We start from the raw sequence: 26393 nt of genomic DNA, 5'->3' as shown, positions 1-26393 counted from the left end.
TAACAAAGACATGGGGATGAACAGATGTGAGAAGTGTGCAGTGTTGTGTTGGTCACATAAACCACACAGGAAAGTTCTTGTCTAATTTGTCATGAGACTGTGAACCAATGTACAAGCTCACTCCTGAGGAGGGCCAGTGGTACTGGGGCAGGAACAAGAAGCAGCTTTCGCTCAAACAACCAAGATCACCAACTTGTGCCCACACCAGGTGGGAAGGTTTCAGGGGAAAGTGGGACAGACTGCAAGGAACAGTTTTGTTGATGAAATTTTTTTGTGAACTGTTTCTAGTAATTAAGTTTTAACTGCAAATGATAGTTGACACATTTAACGTATTTTAGATAAAAAGAGATATCATTTGTGAAATGCAAATTTTATATTGTAAACACTGACTTGCCATCATCACACGACCACTTATGTTTTTCTTAGAGTTTCACCAATAAAACTGAAAAACTACTGCATGACACAAACATCACTCACTGAGGTGGGAGTATTTGTTGTCAATGTTTTTTTCTGACAGATGTTAGCATTGAATACATGGTCTCTCGGTGTATGAATGTGTGTCCGTGTTGCTGAGTATGTGTCTGTGTGTGTGTGTGTCTCTATGTGTGTGATTGTGTGTGTGTGTCTAGTGGGGGAGTGGTGGGTGTGACAGCAGCTGAGGAGTGGACAGGGGACCTGGAGGTGGCACTGAGACCCGGTTCACAGAGGGGAGCGAGACAGAGCCTCAGCTGCTGTCACTGACTCCCCCCTCCCCCCCTCTCCCTCCAGGCAGTGTGTTCAAAGGCAGCATCTGTCAGAAGGAAACATTGACAATAAAGGTTCCTCTCCATCTGTCCCAGCCCAGAAGCTTGTGTGCTAAGCCCCGGGTGAAACATTCAGCTGGTGAGCCTGCCCTTTCCTCCCTCCAATAGCTGCTGGGTCACCAGTCAGTGAAGTATTCCTGACTCCCAGCAGCTGCCTGGCCCCCTCTTCACACTCATTCAGATCCTTCCAAAAGGACACTCGTGACCCCCCCGGGGAATGAACACTCCCAGACATTATCAACCATCCAACTCTGAAACACACATATTAAATAAACATCACTTTGTACATCCTGAACAAAAACAGAGATTGCTGGAAAAGCTCAGCAGGTCTGGCTGCATCTGTGAAGAGAAATCAAAGAAATCAGACCAGTTCTGAGGAAGGGTCACCAGACCCGAAATGGTAACTCTGATTTCTCTGCACAGATGCTGTCAGACCTGCTGAGCTTTTCCAGCCATTTCCATTGTTGTTTCTGATTTACATCATGGAGGAAGGGCTCATGCCCGAAACGTTGATTCTCCTGCTCCTTGGATGCTGCCTGACCTGCTGCGCTTTTCCAGCAACACAATTTCAGCTCTGATTTACAGCATGTACAGTTCTGTCGGTGTTCACTGTGTACATCCTGCTTGGTTTGGGGAAGGCTTCCTGGGGAGTTACATGGTCATAACCCCTTCCCAGTTCACACTGAACTGAAGCTCAAACACTGCTGATTCCAATATCCACAATCTGCAGAGTGAATGAATTAACCCTTTCCTGTGAAATCATTAATAAATTCAGACAAATCAATGATCAACAATAATTTATTGATTGGCAACTGCAATGATCAGTCTCTGCAGTTAATTGTTGATGATAAATAATGACAGATGTTTGCTGCCATAAATACATGATTGTGAACAAATAAAATAAAAGAAGTTTACATAAAAGTTCACATTTGATCACGCTGTTTACGTAAAGTGCAAAATACATCAGTTCAGCATAAAATAGATGAGAATAAAAATGGAAGAGTAGAAGTTAAATAGTGAGAGAGATATCAATATAACAATAAGACAGTTACAAAATTCAGAGAGAGACTTTAACATAAAAGTTAAAATTTCGTTGCATAAAGTGCAGAAATGATTCACGTCCGACAATACAAAAACTCGCTCAGAGGGAGTTCAGGGCATTGCTACATTTCAGGTCAATCACTGACCCACTGAAGACAGTGAGGATGAGAAAGTGTGAGGGAGGAACCATCCATGAAGATCCCTCTGACGGTGACACTGCTCACATTTCTGAGACGGGATGGAAACACGACGTGAGAAGGTCTCACTTGCAGAATCAGGATCAAAACGTGCGGATCTGGGATCCACTGCTCAATCTATGGAAACACATTTTCAGGAAAAGTCAATCTCAATCCTGAATCAACTGGGTGTGAGCAATGAGCTGTAATTCTGTGTGTCTGCTGTGATATGGAAGGATGGACGGTGATGTCCATGTTCACACTGGAACAGGAGGATCCCATTATTCCTAAATGAAGCTCCAGGAATGACCTTTAGTGGAGCTCAGGAAACCCACAAGGTCAGAAATGGACAGACACAAGGCAATCTCTTCAGGATGGGGAGGGGAGTGAAATTAGTCTGACAGGGTTTAACAGTGTCTGGGAGGGTGGGACAGGGTCAGGAGGGGAGGGGAATTAGTCTGACAGGGTTTAACAGTGTCTGGGAGGGTGAGTCAGGAGGGGAGTGAAATTGGACTGGCAGGTTGTAACGGTATCTGGGAGAGTGAGACAGGGCCAGGAGAGGGTTGAAATTAGTCTGACAAGGTTTTAAAGGTCAGTGAGACAGGGTCAGGATGGGAGTGAAATGAGTCTGACAGGGTTTAACAGTGACTGGGAGGGTAGGACAGGGTCAGAATGGGAGTGAAATGAGTCTGACAGGGTTTAACAGTGTCTGGGAGGGTAGGACAGGGTCAGGATGGGAGTGAAATGAGTCTGACAGGGTTTAACAGTGTCTGGGAGGGTAGGACAGGGTCAGGATGGGAGTGAAATGAGTCTGACAGGGTTTAACAGTGTCTGGGAGGGTGGGACAGGGTCAGGAGGGGAGTAAAATGAGTCTGACAGGGTTTAACAGTGACTGGGAGGGTAGGACAGGGTCAGGATGGGAGTGAAATGAGTCTGACAGGGTTTAACAGTGTCTGGGAGGGTAGGACAGGGTCAGGATGGGAGTGAAATGAGTCTGACAGGGTTTAACAGTGACTGGGAGGGTGGGACATGGTCAGGATGGGAGTGAAATGTGTCTGATAGGGTTTAACAGTGACTGGGAGGGTAGGACAGGGTCAGGATGGGAGTGAAATGTGTCTGACAGGGTTTAACAGTGACTGGGAGGGTGGGACAGGGTCAGGAGGGGAGTGAAGAATTTCCAAATAAGTCTACCGACAGAAATTGACATATCATTGACGAAATTATGAAGAAGCTGGAATAGATACATCCAAAGCTGAGAAAATAAAAAAGAATGTTTGAAATGGAATGAAATATAAAGTTACACACTCAGAAATATTCTCTTTCACTCATTGGACCCAGGATTCAATCACCCTCAGCACTGACTAACCACATTCACACAGCACAGTGCAGAAGGAATTAAGGGTGAAGGAGTGGAGGGAGAGGGAGTAGGGAATGAGAAAATAGGGGGTGAGGATTGGAAGGAGAGGTTGTGGGGGTATGGAGTTGGGGAAGAGAGGGATGAGAGGGTCATGAAGGATAAGAGAGTCATGAAGAACTGTCCCATCCAGGAGAATGTAACACTACACCTTCCAATCTCTCTCCCATCATTCCCAACACTCTGTCCCCTTAGTCACTTACTGGGAGCTGTTGTGTAGGTCCCACTCAGTGAACCTGCAGAAACAAAATAAATGTCCATTAGGATGGGGAATAATCCATTCTCAGAGAATGAGAACACGACAAGTGTGAGGGAATGGAGATTGTGTCAGAAATCCTCATTCCCACACTCCCGTCCATCCTTACACCTTATGGAGATTCTGGAGATCTCTCCCATCCCATTGACATTCAGTCAGTGAGGATGTAAGTGTGTGTGAAGTGTCTGGTCGGGTCCAATCACACAAAGGACGATCAAACAGGGAACAAGATGTGTTTATACGTGTGTATCTGTGTGTTGGGGGTTTATTCAGTTCCATTCCCCACAGTGCCCCGTACTCCCAGTACTGGAGACTCCCCCACACTCACCCAGTCCCCTCAGTTCCACATTCCTCTCTCTCTGAATCTTACCTCTCCAGGGCCTTTTCCAGATGATTATTCCAAATATTGTAGCCATTGCAGCGATTAATCCAATCAAAAGTAGAAGATGGGAACGTACCACACTGTTTTCTGGGATTTCTGAAACACATTGGAATAATATCAGGATTATCTCTGTTCCTGGATCCATCCTTGGTCTGTGTTGGTTGGGGACAGTTTAGTTTAACCCACCCATTGGGAATTGATGGACTTGGTTCAATAAATTTTGCACTCCAGATCTCATTGATGGGATCGATGTCATAACTGCACAGAGGATGGTATCCTTCACCAAGTCACCTTTTATTTGTATATGAACAGTCCTTGACTTTAGGATTGACTCTTTCAGAGTCAGGTAGCAGAGTGTCATCATCTCTGACACTTCCCTTTTTATTTGTCAGCCAGGGCTCCTTGAATGGGGCTGGATCAATCAGGGAATTCATGTTCTCTGAGGTCCTGCTGGCTAGCCATGTTACATCACAACTTCACTCCCCCTCTGAGTCCGAGAACATAGGCCAGCCATTTTCCTTGGAGAGCATCCTGGGGCGTTTTAACACTGGGACAGCTTCTTCCGTGTTTAGCAGATAATAATGCCAGCATCGAATGCATAGGAGCTCGCCTCTTGTGCCAGGAGTGCCTTGGCAGGATTTTATTTTCTTCTTCCAGTGGCAAAGGCATTGAGTTGGCTCCTTCCGTCATGTCCATCTCAGATTCTAAACTCTCAACAATGCTTGACAGAGATAGGGAACCCATGGGTTCTGGCAGCCTTTCTGACTGCTCAAAGGGGCAGTGTACGTTTTGCTCCTGCATCGTTTACAAATTTACAATTTTCAAATGGACCTTGCGCTGGTTCAGGACCATCGCACCTGCCTGACCTTTCCACATCACTGGTCCTGATCTCACATGGAGCATGCCTCTTTCCCATATAGGGCCATTTCCATCATTCTTACACCAAAACTCCTCCCCTTACTGTGATGATACTGCGACTTTGAGAGGTTATTTTGTCCTGTTTCTTTTTAAAGAGAGGTTGTAAGGCAGAGGTGTCGAGTTGTCTGGTTGGAAAGCCAGTGAAGTGACTGGCTTATGAGGCCTTGGGTTTTTTAAAGCAGGAACAATAGAAGCAGCCTAGATGGGTGTGGCCAGCTCTCGGACCTAGATTTCTAGTTTGTAGTTTGTAGTTTTTTAGCTTTGTGATTCAGCATCAGTTACTGTTGGAGTCTCAGCAGGCTTGGAATGACAGTAAATGTCCCCTTGCTGCTCCTCTCTCTGAGCTTTCTCTTGAAGCTTTTCCTTCTGGCTTGCTGCAGTTACCTGTGAGACAAATCTATTTTCTGAACTTTGCCAAGGGATGTGTTTATGGGATGTTACTACATTGAATCATTAATTAGTAATCGGTACTGTATCTATTGATTTGTTAATTTTTCTGAGATTTGTGGTATTCTAAATTCCACTTTCTTTAGTTATATTTTAGCTCTAGTGATCGATAAAGTGTGTTTTGCCTAAAGCTGTGTAGTGTGACCAATCGAATTGCATCTGGAACACAGCACTTTACATTTGCCTTTAAAATAAGATAAAGTTAGGTTCCAGGCTGCCTTCTTAAAATATATTGCAGGGGTCTGGTCTGATCCTTAATTCCCTGCATCAAACAGTTTCTCTTGTTTGGCGGAGACTTGTGTCTAGCATTGGTGTTCCTGAGGCCATTACACCCGACTCCCACAGGTCTGGGAAGATCAGATTCAACCTGGTGGAGAGTCTTCTACCCATTAGCAACTCTGCTGGTCCCAACTCTGCTGTTGCATGTGGGGTAATCCCATAATCAAATAAGAACCATGATACCTTGGTAACTATCAAGAGGGTAGGCTGTTTTTCAAGCCAGCCTTTAAAGTTTTTCTGCCAGGCCATTCAATGTTGGGTGGTATGAAGCTGTCCTTACCTGAAGAATCTCATCCCATTTTAAAAACATGACAAAATTTCTGGTTTGTAAATTGTGGTCTGTTACTTGTGCTACCTGGGAGGCTTTATCGTGCTACTGCAGAGGCTTTAAACTAGTAAGGGGATGGCTCAAATCAAAGTAACAGTGAGTAAAGAGAAAGGGCTGAGGCTGGTACAGCAGGTAAGGGGAACAGCTCAAATAGTCAAAACAGGCAAGAGCTTGGCAGTGACCAAGGTCAGAATGATAAACTGCATTTACTTCAATGTAAGAGGTCTGTCAGGTAAGGCAGATGAACTTAGGGCATGGTTGGGAACATGGGACTAGGGTATCACCGCTATTACAGAGACATAGCTCAGAGATGGACTGGACTGGTGTCTCAATGTTCCAAGGTATAGATGCTGCAGGAAGGTTAGAAAGGGGGGGAGGGCAAGAGAGGAGGACAAGATTTTGGTTCAGGATAACATTACAGCTGTACTTAGGGAGGCATATATTGGGAGATTGACCAGTGAAGTTATATGGGTGGAACTGAGAAATAAGGAGGAGATGATCAGCTGGTTGAGATTGTATTATAGCCCCCAGTAGGCAGCAGGAAATTGAAAACCAAATGTGTAAGGAGATCTCATATCTGTAAGAATATTCGGATGGTAACAGTAGACTTTAATTTCCAAACATAGACTAGGGCTGTCATTGTGTTAAAGGCTTGGATTGGAAGGAAGTTGTTAAGTATGTCCAAGAAAACGTTCTTCTTCAATATGTGGATGTACCAACTGGAGAAGGAGTAATACTTGAACTTCTGTTGGGAAAAATTGTAGGGCAAGTGAATGAGGTGTCCGGGGGGGAGCATTGTGGTGCAAGTGATCATAACTCTATTAGTTTTAAAGTAGTGATGGAAAAGGATAGAACTGATCAAAAAGTTAAAGTTCTAAATTGGAGAAGGACTAATTTGGACAGTAACAGACAGGAACTTGCAAAAGGTGATTGGAGGGAGGCTATTTGCAGGTAAAGGGATGAATGGGAAGTGGGAGGCCTTTAAGAATAAGATAATGAGGGTCCAGAGACAGTATGTTCCTGTTAGTGTGAAGTGTTACAAAGTCAAAAGCCTGTCTGTTCACTTTAAAATAGAAAGTGTTTTCTGAAGTTTGAAGTAAACTTCAAGTGCAGGCTCAGCTGCCTGAATGGAAAGACTGGGAGACGAGCTGTTCCAAAATAGATACAAGCAGCAACTGGCTGTTAAATAGTTACCTGCAGCTCCCCTTACACCCAGCCCCCAACCTGAAGAAGGGTTACACCTGAAATGTTGGTTTCTCCACCTCCTGATGCTGCCTGGCCTGCTGTGTTCTTCCAGCCTCCTGCCTGTCTACCCTGAGGTTTGCTTGCTGTTTTGACAACAACTCGAATTTAACTGATCAGTTTAAATTGTGCCGAGGATACTAAAAACCCAACTGAGTTTGTGTTCATTGTTTTGACACCTGGAAACCAATCAAATTATAAGAATTTACTGTGTCATGGAAGCTATAAAACATGGGAGTTTTGAAAATTTATCAGAAAGCAACTGCCATCAAACCGCGGAGCAACTGCCCATCTGACATCCTGCTCTCAAAGAAATTAGAAACAGTGTCTATCAAAGGTACCTTTGCATGTGAAACATCCTCGCAGTAACAAAGAAAGAAGACAACCCCAGGGAGATCAGCAGAGGGAAGACTGAAGACACCGAAGAAGACAGAGAGTAAGTGGTCTTGAGATTAAGTTAATGTAATGTTTAATAAGTGTGTTATTGGAATAGCTTTTCTTTGTAGAGTTGAGGTCAGATCGTAAGAAATTAAGAGAAGCGGGGGGGGGGGGGGAGGGGTTTGGACTTGTGAATTTATTTTGGTTTAATGTTCACTATTAGAGTTAGGAAAATAAATTGTTTTCTTTATACATAATAGAGGGGTTTGACCACGGCATGATAATAGAAGGACAAGGCTGGTAGATGTAGGGAATGCTGGAAGACTTGAGAAATTGAGGTTCTGGTCAAGAAAAAGAAAGAGGCATAGACAGGTATAGACAGCAGGGATTGAGTAAATCCCAAGAAATGTATAAGGGCAGTTGGAGTATCCTTAAGAGGGAAATCAGGAGGACAAAAAGGGGACATGAGACAGCTTTAGCAAATGCAGTTAAGGAGAATCCAAAGAGACTCTAAAAGTACATTTTGGCAAAAGAGTAAATAGTTAGAGAATAGGGCACCTTAAAGATCAATGTGGCTGTCTATGTGTGGATCCATAAGAGATTAGTCAGACTCTAATCACATATTTTGTGTCAGGGCGTATCGTGGAGAAGGGCATGGAAGCACGGGAACTTGGGAAAATAAATAGTGATGTCTTGAAAACAGTGCACATTACAGAAGAGGAGGTACTGAAGATTAAAATGTATAATGGTAGATAAATCCCCAGGACCTGATCAGGTGTTACCCAGAATTCTGTGGGAAGCTCGGGAAGAGATTTCTGCATACCTCGCTCAGATGTTTGGATCATCAATAGCCAAGGGAGAGGTGCCAGAAGACGGGAGGGTGGCTAATGTGGTGCCACTATTTAAGAAAGGCTGTCATGAAAAGCTAGGGAACTATAGACCAATGAGCCATATGTCAGTGGTGGGTACATAGTTGGAGGAGATTCTGAGGAATAGGATTTATATGCATTTGGAAAGCAAGGACTGATTAGGGATAGTCAACATGGCTTTGTGCATGGGAAATTGTGTCTCTGTAACTTGACTGAGTTTTTTGAAGAAATAACAAAGAAGATTGGTGAAGGTAGAGGGGTAGATGTTGTCCATATGGACTTCAGCAAAGTGTTTGACCAAGTTCTGCATGTAGACTGGTTAGTCAGGTTAGATCACATGGGACCCAGAGGAAGCTAGCTAACTGAATATAAAACTTGGCTTCAAGGTGGGAAACAAAGGTTGGTCGAAGAGGGTTGCTTTTTGGACCGGAAGCCTGTGACCAGTGGTGTGCCACAAGGATCGGTGCTGGCTCCATTGCTTTTTATCATTTATATAAATCAGTTGCAGATATGGGCGTAAAAATGGTAGATGGAGTTTAATCCAGGTAATTGTGAGGTGCTGTGCTTTGGGAGATCACACGTTAAGGAAAAGGATACATTAATGGCAGGACTCTGAACAGCATTGATAGACAGAAGGATCTTGAGGTTCAAGTCTATAGCTCCCTGAAAGTGACCACCCAAGTAGAGAGGGTGGTAAAGAAGGCGTATGGCATCTTGCCTTCATTGGTCAGGGTCGAAGAATGTGGCACTGGAAAAGCACAGCCAGTCAGGCAGCATCTGAGGTGCAGGAGAATCAACGTTTTGAGAGTAAGCTCTTCATCAGGAATGAGGCTTGTGGCCCAAGATAAATGGGAGGGGGGGTTGGGTGAAGGGAAGGTAGCTGGGAATGCAATAGGTAGATGAAGGTGGGGGTAAAGATGATAGGTCGAAGAGGAGGGCGGAGTGGATAGGTGGAAAGGAAGATGGACAGGTGGGACAGTTCAAGAGGGTGGTGTTGAGTTGGAAGGTTGCTTCTGGGATTAAGATATGGGGAGGGAAAATGAGAAAACTGGTGAAATCCACAAAGATCCTGTGTGGTTGGAGGGTCCCAAGGTGGAAGATGAGGCGTTCTTCCTCCAGGCATCGGGTGGTTAGGGTTTGGCAGTGGAGGAGGCCCAGGGACTTGCATGAACTTGGCAGAGTGAGAGGGGGAGTTAAAGTGTTCAGCCACAGGGTGGTGTGTGTGTGTCAGAGATGTTCTCTGAAATGCTGTAAAGATGCACTACAGCTGACCACTTTAACTTGCTTGCAAACATAAGCCCGAGATTTCAATGAAGTAATGAAACAACTGTCATTGTCTAAGGATTGGCACTCTGTGATCCCAAGGAAGATCTAGTGTTGACATGCGATGTCACCCCGCGCATTTCATTTTAGAGATCCCTGGTGGAGTTCAGCTAGAGTTTGGCAGCGGCCTTTACTCAGGATAATCACACTTTCTCTAACAAGTTCTAACAATATTCCATCCTCTGCCGTGAGCTGGTATCTCTGGGTCCAAAACTTTTTCAATTCAAAGGATTTCAAGTGCCTTTTGGTTTCCCTCATAAATACAAGTTATTTCCGTTTTGAAGGGATTGGATCTTTCTGTGTCCAAAGCCTGATCGTTAGCTCTAATTAGGAGCTTGTCCAGAAAGTTTAATACCATTATAGACTTTTCCATTGTGTGCGCTACCATTTGCTAATGGTAGCTGCTCAATGCATCCACATTCGCTACTCAGCCTCCCAGGCGGTGTTCTGGCTTGCGATTGTAAGCACTTAGTATTAGAACCCACCATTGAAGGTGGCCCAAAATTACAGGGTGGCTCTGCCTTGTCCTCTCTAAGCACACCAAGTAGTCCATGATTATCACAAATTTTAATTCACAAAGGTATTGGTGGAATGTCCTGACTCCAAATATGACCATCAATTCTTCCTTCTGTATCTGGGTGTATTTACGTGCTGCATTGGCCAAAGTCCTAAATGTATATATGCTCTTGGATGTTCCTCTCCACTGAGCCACCATGAGTTAATACAACTCCAATGCTGTGCGGGAAAACATCACATGTCAATACTAGATCTTTCTTGGGATCACAGAGAGCCAATCCTTCGAGGAAGACAGTTGTATCATTACTTCAAACTCTAGCTGAACTCCACCAGGGATCTCTAAAATGAAATGTGTGGGGAGACATTGCATGTCAACACTAGATCTTTCTTGGGATCATAGAGTGCCAATCCTTCGAGGATGACAGTTGTATCGTTCCTTCATTGAAAGCTCGGTCTTATGTTTGCAACCATTTCCCAGGCTGATCCTTTCTGCCACGAGTTGATGTTACGTTGCCAGGACGGAGGCCAGGTTATGTACAAACTTTCCAAAATAATTTACCAGCCCAAGGTATGACGTAAGTTCCTGGACAGACGTAGGAACCAGAGCACCTTTGATCTCCCTCACTTTATCTTCCAACAGGTGTAACCCAGAGTTGTCGAATCTGTATCCCAGTAGATCATTTGGGATACATATTTTTCCCTTCTTAGGCAAATGCCTGCCTTGAAAAACCACCTTCGGACTATATCCAGTTCTCTGACTGCTCCTTATTAGTTTTCCCTGTTATTGGCTAATTTACCATCTAAGTAAATGGCGACCTGGGGTAGACCATACAAGATGTTCTCTATTGTCCACTGAAAGATCAAACAGGCTGACAATACCTCAAATGGCAGTCTTGTATCTTGGTACAATCCCTGATGGATATTAATTGGAGCATATGTCTGGGAACCTGGTCTAATCACAATTGCAAGTAAGTATGGCTCATGTCCAGCTTTGTGAAGGAGAACTCCCATCCTGCACCAACGTTGTGCACAAATCCTGAGGGGCTGGTTATCTATTCTGCTGTCAAAAGCAGTTTACACTTTGTTTAAAATCCCCACCAAGGCAAACCGACCCACTGGGCTTCAGAACCATTCCAATCACTGCTGCCTATTCCACAAACTGGACTGGTTTGATAATTCCTTCACTTTCCAGCCTTTTAATTTCTGCCTTGACTTTTGCCTGTAAGGCCAATGGCACTGGGCAGGCCTTACAGCATCATGGGATTGATTCCTGGTCAACATGCCAGGTGGCCTGGCTCCTCTGATAACCCCTAGATCTTCCTGGATGACCTGCAGGTAATTAAATTGAATTTCACTCAAGCAGCCATTTTCTAATTGAAACATATTGAGCCATTCAGGTGAATCTCTCACAACTGATTTCTCCCCATTAAGCTTGGATTTGAAGCTTTTAGCACAATTATTTGGTCACTGAACCAGCTGCCTTCCGTGAAAGAGCGGAACTGAAGTTGTACCCCTATTCTCTGAAGCTTCCTCAGTTTAGGTTCTCAGTCTGGCCAAGATTTTGTGCAAAGTTAAAGGTTGGAGTTCAGAGTGAATCATATTAAAGGCTGGTTCTGGGATCACTGATACAGCTGCAGTCGGATCGACCTCCATCAGAACAGAATGATCATTTCACCAGACATTTAAATTGGTTGGTTCTGATTTTGATGTTAAGAAGCAATTTAACTGTTCCAAACCAGATATGGATGGATTTTTCAGGTTACCCTCCAGGATACTGGCCTATAAGTTATCTCACTCAGTTTAAGCCCAATAGGGCTGTTTTGCTGTCTCAATTCCATGTACCAACAGAAACCACAATGGCTTGATGGCCAGGATCTTGAAGAAAATTCTAACCATTTGCCGGGGCTTGGCTTGGAGTTTTGCTGTGAGCCAACCTCAAGTCCCTCTGATTGATGTGTCCTGAGTGAGGCTATGCAATTGCCTGCACTCTGGCGGTGTTCCCCAAGTTCAGTCGGATTGTCGAGGGATCCACTTCCATTGGAATATCCTGTAACTCATGAGCTCCATTTGCTGTATTTTCCAATGATAAAGCCAGTTGTAGTGCCTGCTTGAAGTCCAGTTGGGCTTCAGCCAGTAAGTGTTTTTGCATAATTACATCATTAATTACATCATAGTTTTATCATTAATTCCACACATCATTCTCTACACATCTCACTAAAGGTTAAACCAAATTCACATGCTTCTGTCAGTCTTTTTAACCGAGTCAGGAATCCCGATGTGGATACTCCTGGTTCTTGAATTGCACAATAAAAATGATATTATCTCTGAATCAGAGGAAACCTTTGCTCATAATAATCCTGAATTATCTCCTTTAATTCTTGAAAGGTTTAGTATCTCGTGCCTCAGGAAAAGCTAGGATCCTAATAACAGAATAAGCTGCGGCTCCACAGGCTGTCAGGAGAATTACTTGTTGCTTTTCGTCTGCCACAATGTCATTTGCCCAGACAATGTGCCGCATTATTTTCACAAACTGGGCCCAGTCCTTGATCGCAGGATTGACGAGTCAAGTTTCCCAAACAAATGCTTCCCTGACTGAAAGGTGCCTGTTGTGAGCAAGTTTCTTCAGGATCGTGCTTTACCCCCATCGCCACTGAAATAACCCTACAGAAGCTAGTATTCACCTCGCAAGCCACCCTTTATTTACACATGACCCGTCCTTGACGTTAATAGCACCTCATTCAGAGTCAGCCGCCAGACCCTCAATACCTCTGACACTCACCCTTTTTTTAATGTCAGTCAGGACTCCCTGATTGGATCAGGTTAACGGCCCAATCTGAGACCTCTTATTGACACAATGCAGCTGACTGACCTTGGTATAATCACTACAGGAATAATCTGGTGCTGGAATCCAGGACAAGGGGACCCACCTTCAAATTAGGGCGAAATTATTTAAGAGAGAAATCAAGAAACACTACCTCAGAAATTCGCTAATGGAAATCTGGAGTTTTCTAACCAAAATGCTGTGAGCGCTGTTAGAAACAAAATTCAATAAAATTTAGACGAGGCCACCAAAACTGGAAACAAAACAATTTATTACAAACTTGCAAGTAAGGGCTTCAATTGCATAAGCAAATGAGCAAATTAGAATTTAGGTTAGTGTCCAGTTATACCCTTTGAGCTGAGTGAGGTCATCTCTCCAGACTCCTAATTACCCAATCTCTCTTACTGTGCCAGACCACTGCCCAGCTGTGCTCCACCCTTATTACTTCCCCCTTCCCCAGGTTGGCAACCTTCCTTTCTGTAAGTGCTGACACATACATTTATTTTGTCGACAGTACATCTGGATCTGGTTTAACATTTTGTGTCAATTCTGCTGGTACATTCCATCCTCGGACATTTCATTAACTTGGATCATTTTGTATAGCTCAAGCATTGCGGTTATCTCAGCTTTTTGCTGAAAGCATAATTTTACAAAAAGAACTTTTTGTTATAGTAATTACACACCAAAGTTAGTATTTAATTAACCACAATTATACACTGAAAAGTCCCTAAATACCTGCAGGGTTAATAGTTCTCTTGCTGTATCCCTTTTCTGTGTGCTTTTTCTATATCTGCAAAAACAACACTTTACCCCATTTTTAACAGCGCTGAGGATCAATTGAATATTTCCAGCCTGAGATCAGGAGGGTGTTGTTGGGGAAGTGCAGCAAAAGACATGGAGCAGGAATGGGTAAAGGGAATGAGGGACAGATCAGAGCAACCTCAATGAATGGTGGAACAGACAGGACACACACACACACACACACACACAGACACACAGACACACAGACACACACACACACACAGACACACTCCAGTCCCTTACCCCATTGATAGAGCTGGGCCTCTGCCAGGCTGCTGTGTTCAATGTGACAGGAGTATTGATCCTCATCCCCAGCATTGATCTCAATCTCTTTCTGGATCTGATGGGTCCCATCGTGGTTCGGTCGAACCCCCGAGGATTGGGTCTCAGACATGACCTCTCCATTCCTTAGCCAGGTCACCTCGATGTCTACAGGATCAAACCCAGTGACCAGGCAGGAGAGAGTGAGTGGCTTGTCCTGACCATTGGGCTCCCTCCTGGAGATGAACACTTCAGGCTGAACTGTGATGGGAAAGGGTGAAATCACAAACAACAGACAGATACTGAATGGAATGGGAGAACGGTTTCAGAGATCAGTGAGGTTAGATCAGAACATGGAACAGAACTGAAATACACACCTTTCCTTCCAAAATACTGCTTTCCAGCTTCCAGATATCTCTTTAAATGTTGAACAAGTACCTCTTCCAGATGTACTTTCCAATAATTGTTCCAGGATTCATCAGAATCCCATTTCTCTTTAGTCATCACTGCAATGGGATTGGATGCGATCCATCTCATTCTGTCTGGGTCTAAACTGATAAAGTCCTTTCCATCAAATCCAAATCTCATCGATCTCTTAATGCTGCCGTCATCACTGACCTCAACAGTAGTTATCCGTTGAAAAGTGTGAATTCCTATCGGTGATCAAACAGTTAAACAAAATTAATAATTAACCAGAGGAACAATCTGATCAAAGGTGAATGGGGATCCTGTATCAGGCCCAGGGAGAGGGGGTTACACACGGTGCTAATCCCCAGGGCCTGTGCTGTCAGAGGGTCCCAGACTCAGACAGCACTGACCCTTTCTCCAGCTGCTGTCTCACACCTCAACCTGCAGCAAATATGCAACATGCTTCGAGTGCTCACATTCCCACTGTCCTGGAGTCATTGTTCTAGTCCATGTTGTCATTTATTTCAATCACAGGCTGCATTCTGGGGGAATGTAGTCAATATCTGTCCGTTACCACCCTGTCAGCCTCCATGAATGGACAGTGACCACTCAAATATTTCTCTTTGATGTCCTCCTATCCTCAATTCACTGGTTGTATGATTACTGATTGGGAAATGTCTGAACTACAAATAGTATGCAGTTCATGAATAATTGCCCTATCAACTTCTTTATGATCTCTTTATATTTCTTCATTCTTCACTTTCTGTTCATTTACAAACTAATTTTCTCTGTTTTGGTGAGTATTATATTTCTGTGATACACTTAGAATGCTCTTACCAAACATATTTCCAGTGAGTTACCAAAACTATTTTTTTCATTTGAACTTGACCTGACCACATGTACACTATTTCAAGAAAATTAACAATGGACTGTTTCTGGCTGGTGTGAGGGTCTGAGTCAACCATCTCCCAAATCAACCTTCTCCTTCACAATGGTATAATGTGGGAGTAGGGGACTGTTGGTGTGTGACCCACTGTGTGAACCCTGGACCAGGAGGGGAAGAAAACCCAGTTGGGAGGGAAACCCACTTCCTACACCTTCTTTTGTATGAATTCCATCTACAGCAGCTCAGAGAGAGCACCACCAGAGGAGAATGTAAACTCAGTGTTACTTAAACCCAACTCCTTATTGAATCTCCTCCCCCTCCCTGATGACCCAGATCTGAGCCTCAGGCTGTCCCCTTCCAGCTCTGCTTCTTAAGCAAAAAGACAAGAGTTTTAGTTCGCTCTGCACCTTCACACATTTCTTTGGTTATTTTTATCAATTACTCAATTTGTAACAAGCTGTCAATGGATTGCTTTGTCTAGTTTGATTGCTGAGCAAGTTGTGAATGTTTACTTCATACATTAACATGATATAAAATTAAAGTTTAAAGTTGTGCTAAACGAGACCCCAAGCAGCTGCCTCTGGGTTTCTTGCTGTTGGAGAATGAGGAGCTCTGATGGCTTTTTGCAGGATGGACAAAGAGGTTGTTTTGCTCCAGGAGAAAATGGCAAGTGTTGACAATGCTCAGCAAGTCTCTCAGTATCTGTGCAGCGAGAAGCAAGACCCTTCTTCAGGATTGGTGCAGATCTTGAACCTGAAGCTTTGACTCTCTTTTTCTCATTACAGATACTGCCTGACCTGCTGGGGATTTCCAGAATTTGGAATTTATATTTCAGAATTCCAGTATCTGCAATAATTTGCTGTCCTATTCCATGTCCCTGTGGCAGTTGTAAATCTGATTTGTTCAAATTGAAATGAGAAAATATTTATCACACAATGCAGAGTGTAATTTAACAGGATTTGGACACTGAGATTGCATGATGATCTATGATCATATTGAGTGGTGCTGGAGGCTCAAAGGGACAAATGGCCTATCCCTGCACCTACCTTCAATGTTTCTATGAAATTGTGTCACTGTCTGACTCGGCTGTGGTGATAAAGTGAGTCAAACTGAAACCTAAGCTTCTAATGAGTGTTTTAAATACAGGAATGCAGCACCAAAGCCAAGAAGTTTTGCTGAAAGTACGTAAAACAATTTGGCTCTTCTGTAACATTGGTTCCCATTCTTCAATACCCAAGGATGTGAGGAGTGGGGTAAATGTCAGGGCTGAGCAGGTGATGGAGAAAAGATTCAAGGAAACAGGAGAAGCACAAATACATGTCCTTCTCAGCCCTGGAGCCCAGCAGTCAGTGCTGGGGAATGGATTAGGTTTTGTGATGAAAAGGGACAACAAACAGGGAATTTCCGACATGCCTGATCTTACCCGATGTCTGGTTTGTCCTCTTCGTTATCACATTCAGAGTTTTGTTTGCCATTTCTGTATGCTCTATCACAAGGTCTGTGATGTAATCCCAGAATTTCATGTCAACATATTCTTTTATGAACTGCTGCCTGGGGATGCATCGATGGGTTTTGCTGTCACGATAACCTATTGTAACTCCATTGACCATTGCAGTGCTTGTAGCTTCAGGAAAATCATTAATTCCAGAAACAATTGTGTAAATCATAGCATGGTTGTTTGTAGCTGTAAATCAAAGAAAGGAACTGATTACTAATCACCGACAGAAACAACATCATATTAACAGGCTCCACTGACAATAATAACACCGCAAAACTCAGGAAAATCACTAATGTCAGACTACCTTGAAAACCATCTTAAACATGTTAATGTTTGGAAGGCACATTTAAGGGACAGGCTAATAAACATCAGCAAAAGGTGAGGCTGCATCCAAATAGCGACAATCTTCAATAAGTCGCCACTTTATCCCATTGTCAAAATCCTGTCTGATATAATAAACAGAATCAGATTCAACTGGGTCAGAATTAGCTGCTGCAGCCTCTCAGAACAGGGAGTAAACACAGGACAGACTCACTCAGATACTCGATGGAGTCAGTATGGGACACAATCCAAGGATTGGAATATTAAACAGAAGATCATTAACCTGGAACAGTAACCTGGGACACACCCGGTCTATTACTAACCTGGTACAGTAACCTGGAACACACCGGGTCTATTACTAACCTGGAACAGTAACCTGGAACACACCGGGTCTATTACTAACCTGGAACACATGCAGTCTGTCAGCCTGGAATAGACCTGGGGCACACCTCGTTCATACCTAAGGGAAGGTGATGGAAGTGGTAATATTGCTAATCCAGAAACTCAGCTAGTCTGAGAACCCTGTTTCAAATTCTGCGATGGCAGTTGATAAAACTTGAATTTAAAAAAACTGGAATTAACTGGAATTTACTGATGACCATGAAACCATTGTTGGCTGTTTGGAACAATCCATCTGGTTCATTAATGCCCTTCAAGAAAGGAATTCTGCCATCCTCACCTGGTCTAAACTACACACACCTCCAGACACCCTCTGAAATGGTCTAGCAAGCCATTTAGTCATTTCAATCACTACAAATTCTCAACAAAGAAATGAAACTGGACAGACCACAAGGCATTGTCCTCAGCACCATAAATGGCAATGGCAAACACAGCAATGATAGAACATAGAACATAGAAGAATACAGCGCAGTACAGGCCCTTTGGCCCTCGATGTTGCGCCGATCCAAGCCCACCTAACCTATACTAACCCACTATCCTCCATATACCTATCCAATGCCCGCTTAAATGCCCATAAAGAGGGAGAGTCCACCACTGCTACTGGCAGGGCATTCCATGAACTTACGACTCGCTGAGTGAAGAACCTACCCCTAACTTCAGTCCTATATCTACCCCCCCTTAATTTAAAGCTATGCCCCCTTGTAATACCCGACTCCATACGCGGGAAAAGGTTCACACTGTCAACCCTATCTAACCCCCTAATCATCTTGTACACCTCAATCAAGTCACCCCTAAACCTTCTTTTCTCTAATGAAAACAGCCCCAAGTGTCTCAGTCTTTCCTCATACGATCTTCCTTCCATACCAGGCAACATCCTGGTAAACCTCCTCTGCACCCGTTCCAGTGCCTCCACATCCTTCCCATAGTATGGCGACCAAAACTGCACACAATATTCCAGATGCGGCCGCACCAGAGTCTTATACAACTGCATCATGACCTCAGGACTCCGGAACTCAATTCCTCTACCAATAAAAGCCAGTACGCCATATGCCTTCCTCACCGCACTATTTACCTGGGTGGCAACTTTCAGAGATCTGTGTACATGGACACCAAGATCCCTCTGCTCATCCACACTACCAAGTATCCGACCATTAGCCCAGTACCCCATCTTTTTGTTATTCTTCCCAAAGTGAATCACCTCACACTTAGCTACATTGAATTCCATTTGCCACCTTTCTGCCCAGCTCTGCAGCTTCTCTATATCCTGCTGTAACCTGCCACATCCTTCCTCACTGTCAACAACTCCTCCGACTTTCGTATCATCCGCAAACTTGCTCACCCAACCTTCTAACCCCTCTTCCAGGTCATTTATAAAAATGACAAACAGCAATGGTCCCAAAACAGATCCTTGCGGAACACCGCTAGTGACGGCACTCCATGAAGAAACTTTGCCATCAACTACTACCCTCTGTCTTCTTCCATCCAGCCAATTCCTAATCCAAACCTCCAACTCACCCTCAATCCCATATCTCCGTATTTTCTGCAGTCGCCTACCATGGGGAACCTTATCAAACGCCTTACTAAAATCCATATATACCACATCTACCGCTTTCCCCTCATCAACCTCCTTCGTCACCTTTTCAAAGAATTCAATAAGGTTTGTGAGGCACGACCTGCCCTTCACAAAACCATGCTGACTATCCTTGATCACATTATTCCTATCCAGATGTGCATAAATCCTATCCCTTACAATTCTCTCTAAGACTTTGCCCACAACAGAAGTGAGACTCACCGGCCTATAGTTACTAGGGTTATCCCTACTCCCCTTTTTGAACAAGGGAACCACATTTGCTATCCTCCAGTCTTCTGGCACTACTCCAGTAGACAAAGAGGACATAAAAATCAAGGCCAATGGCTCTGCAATCTCCTCCCTTGCTTCCCAGAGAATCCTAGGATAAATGCCATCAGGCCCAGGGGACTTATCTATTTTCACCTTTTCCAGGATTTCCAACACCTCTTCTCTACATACCTCAAAGCCACCCATTCTACTTATTTGTGACTCAGTATTCACATCGACGACAATGCCCTGTTCCTGAGTAAATACTGAAGAAAAGTATTCATTCAGTGTCTCCCCAATCTCTTCCGCCTCCACACGCAACTTCCCACTACTATCCTTGACTGGACCTATTCCTACCCTAGTCATTCTTTTATTCCTAACATACCTATAGAAAGCCTTAGGGTTTTCCCTAATCCTACCGACTAAGGACCTTTCATGTCCTCTCCTTGCTGCTCTTAGCTCTCTCTTCAGGTCCTTCCTGGCTACCCTATAACTCTCAATCGCCCCAATTGAACCTTCACGTCTCATCTTGAGATAGGCCGCCCTCTTCCATTTAACAAGGGATTCCAATTCCTTATTAAACCACGGCTCCCTCGCACGACCCTTTCCTCCCTGCCTGACAGGTACATAATTATCAAGGACACTCAATAGTTGCTCCTTGAACAAGCTCCACATATCATTTACACTCTTGCCTTGGAGTCTACTTTTCCAAGCCACACATCCTAAGTCATGCCTCACCGCATCATAATTTCCCTGACCCCAGCTATAACTCTTGCCCTGTAGTACACACTTATCCCTCTCCATCACGAGAGTAAAAATCACCGAATTATGGTCACTATCCCCAAAGTGCTCACCTACCTCTAATTCTAACACCTGGCCTGGTTCGTTACCCAGAACCAAATCCAGTATGGCCTCACCTCTTGTTGGCCTGTCTGCATATTGTGTCAGGAAACTCTCCTGCACACATTGAACAAACACTGACCCATCTAACGAACTTGAGCTATAGCTTTCCCAATCAATATCAGGAAAGTTAAAGTCCCCCATAACAACCACCCTATTACTGTCACTCATCTCCTGAATCACCTTCCCTATCCTTTCTTCAATAACCCTACAAATTCCTCCTCACTAACATCTGGGAGCTAGTGCCAAAATTGAGAGAGCTGTCTCACAGACTAGTCAAGCAACAGCCTGACAGAGTCATTCTTACGGAATCATACCTTAGAGACAATGTCCCAGACACTATCATTACCATTACTGGATATGTCCTGTCTCACTGACTGGAGAGATTCAACAGAGGTTTACACTTGTAGAGTCATAGAGATGTACAGCACAGAAACAGACTATTCAGTCAACTTGTTCATGCTGACTAGATATCATAAATTACACCAGTCCCATTTGCCAGCATTTAGCCATTATCCCTCTAAACCCTCCCTATTCCTATACCCATCCAGATGCCTTTTAAATGTTGCCATTGTACCAGCCTCCACCATTTCCTCTGGCAGCTCATTCCATACACGTACCACTCTCTGAGTAAAAAAGATACCTGTTAGGGCCCTTTTAAAATCTTTCCCCTCTCACCCTAAACTAATGTCCTCTAGCTCTTCATTCACTCACCCCAGGGAAAAGATCTTGCCTATCTTCCCTATCCATACCCCTCATGATTTTATAAACCTCCATAATGTCACCCCTCAGCCTCCAACACTCCAGAGAAACAGCCCCAGCCTATTCAACCTCTCCCTATAGCCCAAATCCTCCAACTCTGGTAACATGCTTCTAAATCGTTTCTGAACCCTTTCAAATTTCATAACATCCTTCCTATTGGAGGGGCTAGAATTGCCCACAATATTCCAAGATTGGTCTAACCAATGTCCTATACAACAGCAACGTGACCTCCCAACCCATATGCTCAATGTTCTGATCAATAAAGGAAAGCGTATGTGACAGGGAGTTGCCATGGGGAGTCCTCAATATTGACTCTGGATCCTATGAAGTTTCATGGTTTAAAGTTAAGTACAGGAAAGGAAACCTCCTGCTGATTAACATCATCCCTACCTCCCTCATCTGATGAATCCATACTCCTTCACATTGAACAATATAGAAGAAGCACTGAGATGGTAAGCGTACTTAATTTCCTCTGGGCGGGGGATTTCAATGTCCACCTCCAAGTGTGGCTTGGCAGCAGCACCACTGATTGAGCTGGTTAAGGTCCCAAAGGAGATAGCTATTAGGCAGGTGATGAGGAAACCAACAAGAGGGAAAAACATACTTGACCTTAATCTGCCAGCCGTGCATGCACCTGTCCTTGACAGTATTGGTAAGAGTGACCACTACACACTCCTTGTGGAGACTTCATGTTGAGAATAACCTCCATCATGTTGTGTGGCAATATCCCCAAGCTAAATGGGACAGAGTTCAAACTGGGCATCCAGGAGACATTGTGAGCCATCAACAGCATCAGAATTGTATTCCACACCTACTCAGAATTTGCAGCCTCTTTGGTCTGTCACACCACCATTAAGTTAGGGCATCAACCCTAGTTCAATGGAGAGTGCAGGAGGGTATGCCAGGAGCAGCACCATACATTTCTAAAAATAAAGGTGTCAACCTGGTGAAGCTACCAAACAGGTCTCCTTGCATGCCAATTATAGTGGAGTTACCAAACAGGTCTCCTTGCATGCCAATTATAGTGGAGTTACCAAACAGGTCTCCTTGCATGCCAATTATAGTGGAGTTACCAAACAGGTCTCCTTGCATGCCAAATATGGTGAAGCTACCAAACAGGTCTCCTTGCGCCAAACAGCATGAGCAGCAAGTGATCAGCAGAGCTAAGTGACCCACAATCAACAGCCATAATGCATTCATGCCACATCCAGTTGTGAATGATGGTGGACAATTATACAACTCACCGGAGGAGGACGCTGCACAAATAGCCCCATCCTCAATGATGGAAGAGCCCAGAACATCAGTGCGAAAGGTAAGGCTGAAGCTCTCACAGCAATCTTCAGCAATAAATACCAAGTGGCTGTTCCATCTCACCACCTCCAGTCGTCCCCAGCATCGCAGACTTCAACCAGTTTGATTTACTTCATGCGATAATAAGAAATGGTTGGAGGGACTGGATACTGCAAAGGCTATGACAACATGCCAGCAATAGTACTGGAGACGTGTGCTCCCCGAGCCAAGTTGTTCCAGTACAGCAACAATACAGGCACCTATCGACAATGTGAAAAACTGCCCAGGTATGTCCGACACCCAAAAATCAGAGTGAACAAAAATCCAACCTGGCCAATAACCGTTCCATCAGCCTCCTCTCGATCATCAGTAAAGTGATGGAAGGGGTCATCAACAGTGCTATCAAGCAGGACCTACTCAGCAATAACCTGCTCAGTGACACCCAGTTTGGGTTCTGTCAGGGCCATTCAGCTCCTGACCTCATTACAGCCTTGGATCAAACATGGACTAAAGAGCTGAATTCCAGAGGGAAGGTGAGAGTGACAGCCCTTGAACTCAAGGCTGCACTAAACCAAGTGTGAGATCAAGGAGCCCTAGCAAAACTGGAATCAATGTGTATCAGTGGTTTGGGTCAGACCTGGCACACAGGAATATTGATATGGTTGTTGATGGTCAGTCATCTCAAATCCAGGACATCTCTGCAGGAGTTCCTCAGGGTTGTGTCCCAGGGGCAACCATCTTCAGCTGCTTCATCAATGGCCTTCCCTCCATCAGAAGGTCAGAAGTGGGGATGTTCACAGCTGATTACGCTTTTGTTCATCAGTCAGTGTTCAAGTGCCACAAGATCTAGACAATATCCAGGCTTGAGCTGACAAGTGGCAAGTAACAGTCACACCACACAAATGCCATCTCCAATAAGATACAAATCTAAACACGATCCTTTGAGATTCAATGGTGTTACCCTCACCTGAATCATCCACATCAACATCCTGGGGCTTACCATTGACCACAGCCATATAAACACAGTGGCTACAAGTTCAGGTCAGAGGCAAGGTATACTTTGGTGAGTAACTCACCACCTGACTCCCCTAAGCCTGTCCATCATCTACAAGACACAAGCCATGAGTATGATGGAATACTCCCCACTTGTTTGGATGAGTGCAGTTCCAAGAACACTCAAGAAGCTTGACACCATTATGATGACACTGTGGCTTTAAGAGGTTATTTTGCTTTTTTTTTTAAGAGAGGCTTTAGGGCACAGGTACAAAGCTGGCTAGTGAAGATCCATAAACTATACAACTTGGGGGGCCTTGGGTTTTTTAAAAGTTGGAACAATAGAAGCAGCCTGGCTGGGTGTGGCTAGCTGTCACAGACCAAGATTGCTAGTTATTTTTAGCTTTTAGATTTGACAGAGGCTGCTGGAGTTTTGAAGAAGTAGCAGATATCTTTTCTGTCTCTCAGTTACAGCTGAAAGCTGGGGTTTCTCTCTGCTGCTGAGTTACCTGGGAGACAGGTAATTTGCCTTTTTGCCAAGGGGTGTGTGTATGGGATGCTACTACATTGGAATAGTTAATTAGTAATAGATAGTGTATCTATTATTCTGTGAAGTTTTCCAATAGAGTTGTTACTCAAAATTCATCTTTCTTTTGTCGTATTTTAACCAAAGCCTTTTGCTTAACATTGAGTAGATTGATCAATCAAGTTTCATCTGGAACACAACATGTTATATTTCCATTTAAAATAAGAAAAGGCTGGGGTCTAGGATACCTTCTTAAAATATTTTGGGGGGATTTGGTCTGGTCCATAACCCCATCCAAAGCAGCTGCTTGATTGGCACTACATCCACAACATTCTAAGTAAGATGGCGGCAGAGTGGGATACCTCAGCCAGAGCTTCATCTGTTCATTTTCCTTTTTCTCACCTTTAGCCTTTCTTTCCTCCTCTTCTCTTTCTTGGCCTCGTACCTCACAGTGTCAGAACTCCAGGCTACTATTTTTCCCTCTGGATGCACATGTTGGACAAGGAGTGGGAAGGGGAATTGAAATGGGCAATGACCTGGAGGTCAGGCTGGTCCTTATGGGCCCAGCTGAGATGCTCGGTGAATTGTGCTGTTAGTTTACGTTTGGTCTTGCCAATGTATAGAAGATCACAGCAGGAGCACTCCTTACAGTAAACTCGGTTGGAGGAGAGGTAGGTGAATCTCTGTCTCACGCCGAAGGACTGGATGGAGGTAGTAGTGTACTGGCAGGTTTTGCATATTGTACGGTTGCAGGGGAAGGTATGGGGCGGTGAGGTTAGGGAGTTGGTGGGGAGAGAAGTTGCACAAACCAAGGAGTGACAGAGGGAATGGTCCTTATGGAAGACAGAGAAGGGTGGGGAGGGGAAGATATTCTTGGTGGTGGAGCATCTCAGCCAGGCCTGTAAAGGCCGAACTGACCTCCCAGTCACTGCCCATTTCAGTTCCCCCTCCCACTCCCTCTCCAACATGTCTACCCTTGGCCTCCTCCATTGCCACAGTGAATCAGACCACAAACTGGAGGAACGACACTTCCATTGGGGCAGCCCACAGCCAAGGAGGACTCAACAACCTCAGCCTTCCTTCCAGTTACGAACCAGATTCATCCCTCCCATCGACCAACCAGGTCATACCCACCACCTGTATTCACCTCACCTTTCTGCCCCTCTCCCCACCCATAACCCTCCCTCCTGTACCTGCAGCTCCCCCCATCTCTATCTCCATACCTGAAGAAAGATTACACCCTAAACGTCCACTTGTGTCCCTCCTAATGCTGCCTGGCTTGCTGTATTCTTCCAGCCTCCTGGTGGTCTGAAAGATCAGGCTGGCTGTGTAACAGGCGGCTGATCAAACATCTCCCATTTCAAACTCTCACCAAGAGATTCACATTCACCCCAGACACAGAGAGAGAGAGAGAGAGAGAATGGAAAGCTGAATTCTGTACTTACCGGGAGAGACCCGGGAAAACCACAGGGAGATGGAGAGAAGGATCAGCAACATTCTGGGAATATAGTGACCCTGTTTCCTAAACAGGGACTTGATTCCTGCGAGGAGAAATAGCTCAACAGCTGTTAATAAACCGGAAATCATCAAAGACAACTTTCTCGAAGCAGCATTTCATGTCGATCCTCGATCATTTCCTGATTGCAGAAGCAGAGATCTGGTTAGTCTCAGAGGGACATCCAATTAAAGAGATAAGCAGTCACTCGTCACCAGTTTCTGGGAAGATGTCTCTCAGTCAGGTTACAGTCAGTAACAACTACACACATCGATACTGTCCCCTTCAGGCAGTGCTAAACATCTCCTGTCTCTTCAGGGGATATTTTACCGAACAGACGATGCTACCAAGCCACATTTTCTCATTGTCCACCCTCCGTGTTGCTGAGGGGTAGCCACAGGATGAACAGGGTCCCTGGTTACTCCCGGGGAAAAGGCTGCAGTGCTCTGACATTGCCTTCTGCAGGATGTCCTCACTGTGAAGGGTTCCCCTCTCTCACAGACTGCCATCAGGTGGATTGGGAAGATTGATGGGCTGAGAAACAACATGTTTGGGCAGGTTACGAGAGTGGGATCAACAAAAGGTGAAATTGCTGGAGAAACTCGGCAGGTCTGGCAGCAACTTTGGAGAGAGAACAATGTTTAGGATATGTCCAATGACCCTTTTTCAGAACGAGCTTATGAGAGACAGATGGAAAGGTGTAGGGAGGGAGTTGGTGAGAGCCCAGCTAACTGAAGGTACAGCCCCCAATGTGGGCTGATGTTCATGTGGGTGGCTCAGTGGCGAGCACAGCTGCCTCATAGTGCCAGGGACCTGAGTTCAA

General features: G+C 44.6%; 1 protein-coding gene across 4 annotated transcripts; it reads right to left on the bottom strand.

Moving 5' to 3' along the window:
* Positions 1-1585: 1585 nt before the first annotated feature.
* LOC122546419 (class I histocompatibility antigen, F10 alpha chain-like) lies at positions 1586-25726 on the bottom strand. 4 transcript variants are annotated; one of them, XM_087979706.1, is made up of 7 exons: positions 25521-25726; positions 16973-17233; positions 14633-14908; positions 14238-14516; positions 4061-4168; positions 3638-3670; positions 1586-2158 (listed from the first exon to the last, which is right to left on the bottom strand). In XM_087979706.1, exons 1-7 carry the CDS (start codon positions 25660-25662, stop codon positions 2154-2156), a joined length of 1104 nt encoding a protein of 367 aa, XP_087835832.1. In that variant the 5' UTR covers positions 25663-25726; the 3' UTR covers positions 1586-2153. The 4 variants fall into 4 exon arrangements, with proteins under 4 accessions (XP_087835832.1, XP_087835833.1, XP_087835834.1 ...); XM_087979707.1 differs by lacking the exon at positions 3638-3670; XM_087979705.1 differs by lacking the exon at positions 1586-2158 and having other exon boundaries at positions 3630-3670.
* Between the last annotated feature and the right edge of the window lie 667 nt (positions 25727-26393).

This window comes from Chiloscyllium plagiosum, unplaced genomic scaffold (genome assembly GCF_037043375.1).
Source record: "Chiloscyllium plagiosum isolate Xiang-an unplaced genomic scaffold, Cpla_swu_hap1 HiC_scaffold_35, whole genome shotgun sequence".
NCBI lineage: Eukaryota > Metazoa > Chordata > Chondrichthyes > Orectolobiformes > Hemiscylliidae > Chiloscyllium > Chiloscyllium plagiosum.
The sequence above is the reverse complement of the archived record's forward strand: the minus strand, read 5'-3'. Positions and strand labels throughout refer to the sequence as shown.

What these genes read in the sequence shown, in the direction of transcription:
- LOC122546419 (XM_087979705.1), bottom strand. Translation starts at nt 25,662, where the DNA reads ATGATTTCCGGTTTATTAACAGCTGTTGAGCTATTTCTCCTCGCAGGA. An exon ending in GAGGACAAACCAGACATCGG is followed by an intron (nt 14,909 to 16,972) that starts GTAAGATCAGGC and finishes GATCACCGATAG; the next exon opens with GAATTCACACTTTTCAACGG. An exon ending in GGCCCAGCTCTATCAATGGG is followed by an intron (nt 4,169 to 14,237) that starts GTAAGGGACTGG and finishes AATGTGTTTCAG; the next exon opens with AAATCCCAGAAAACAGTGTG.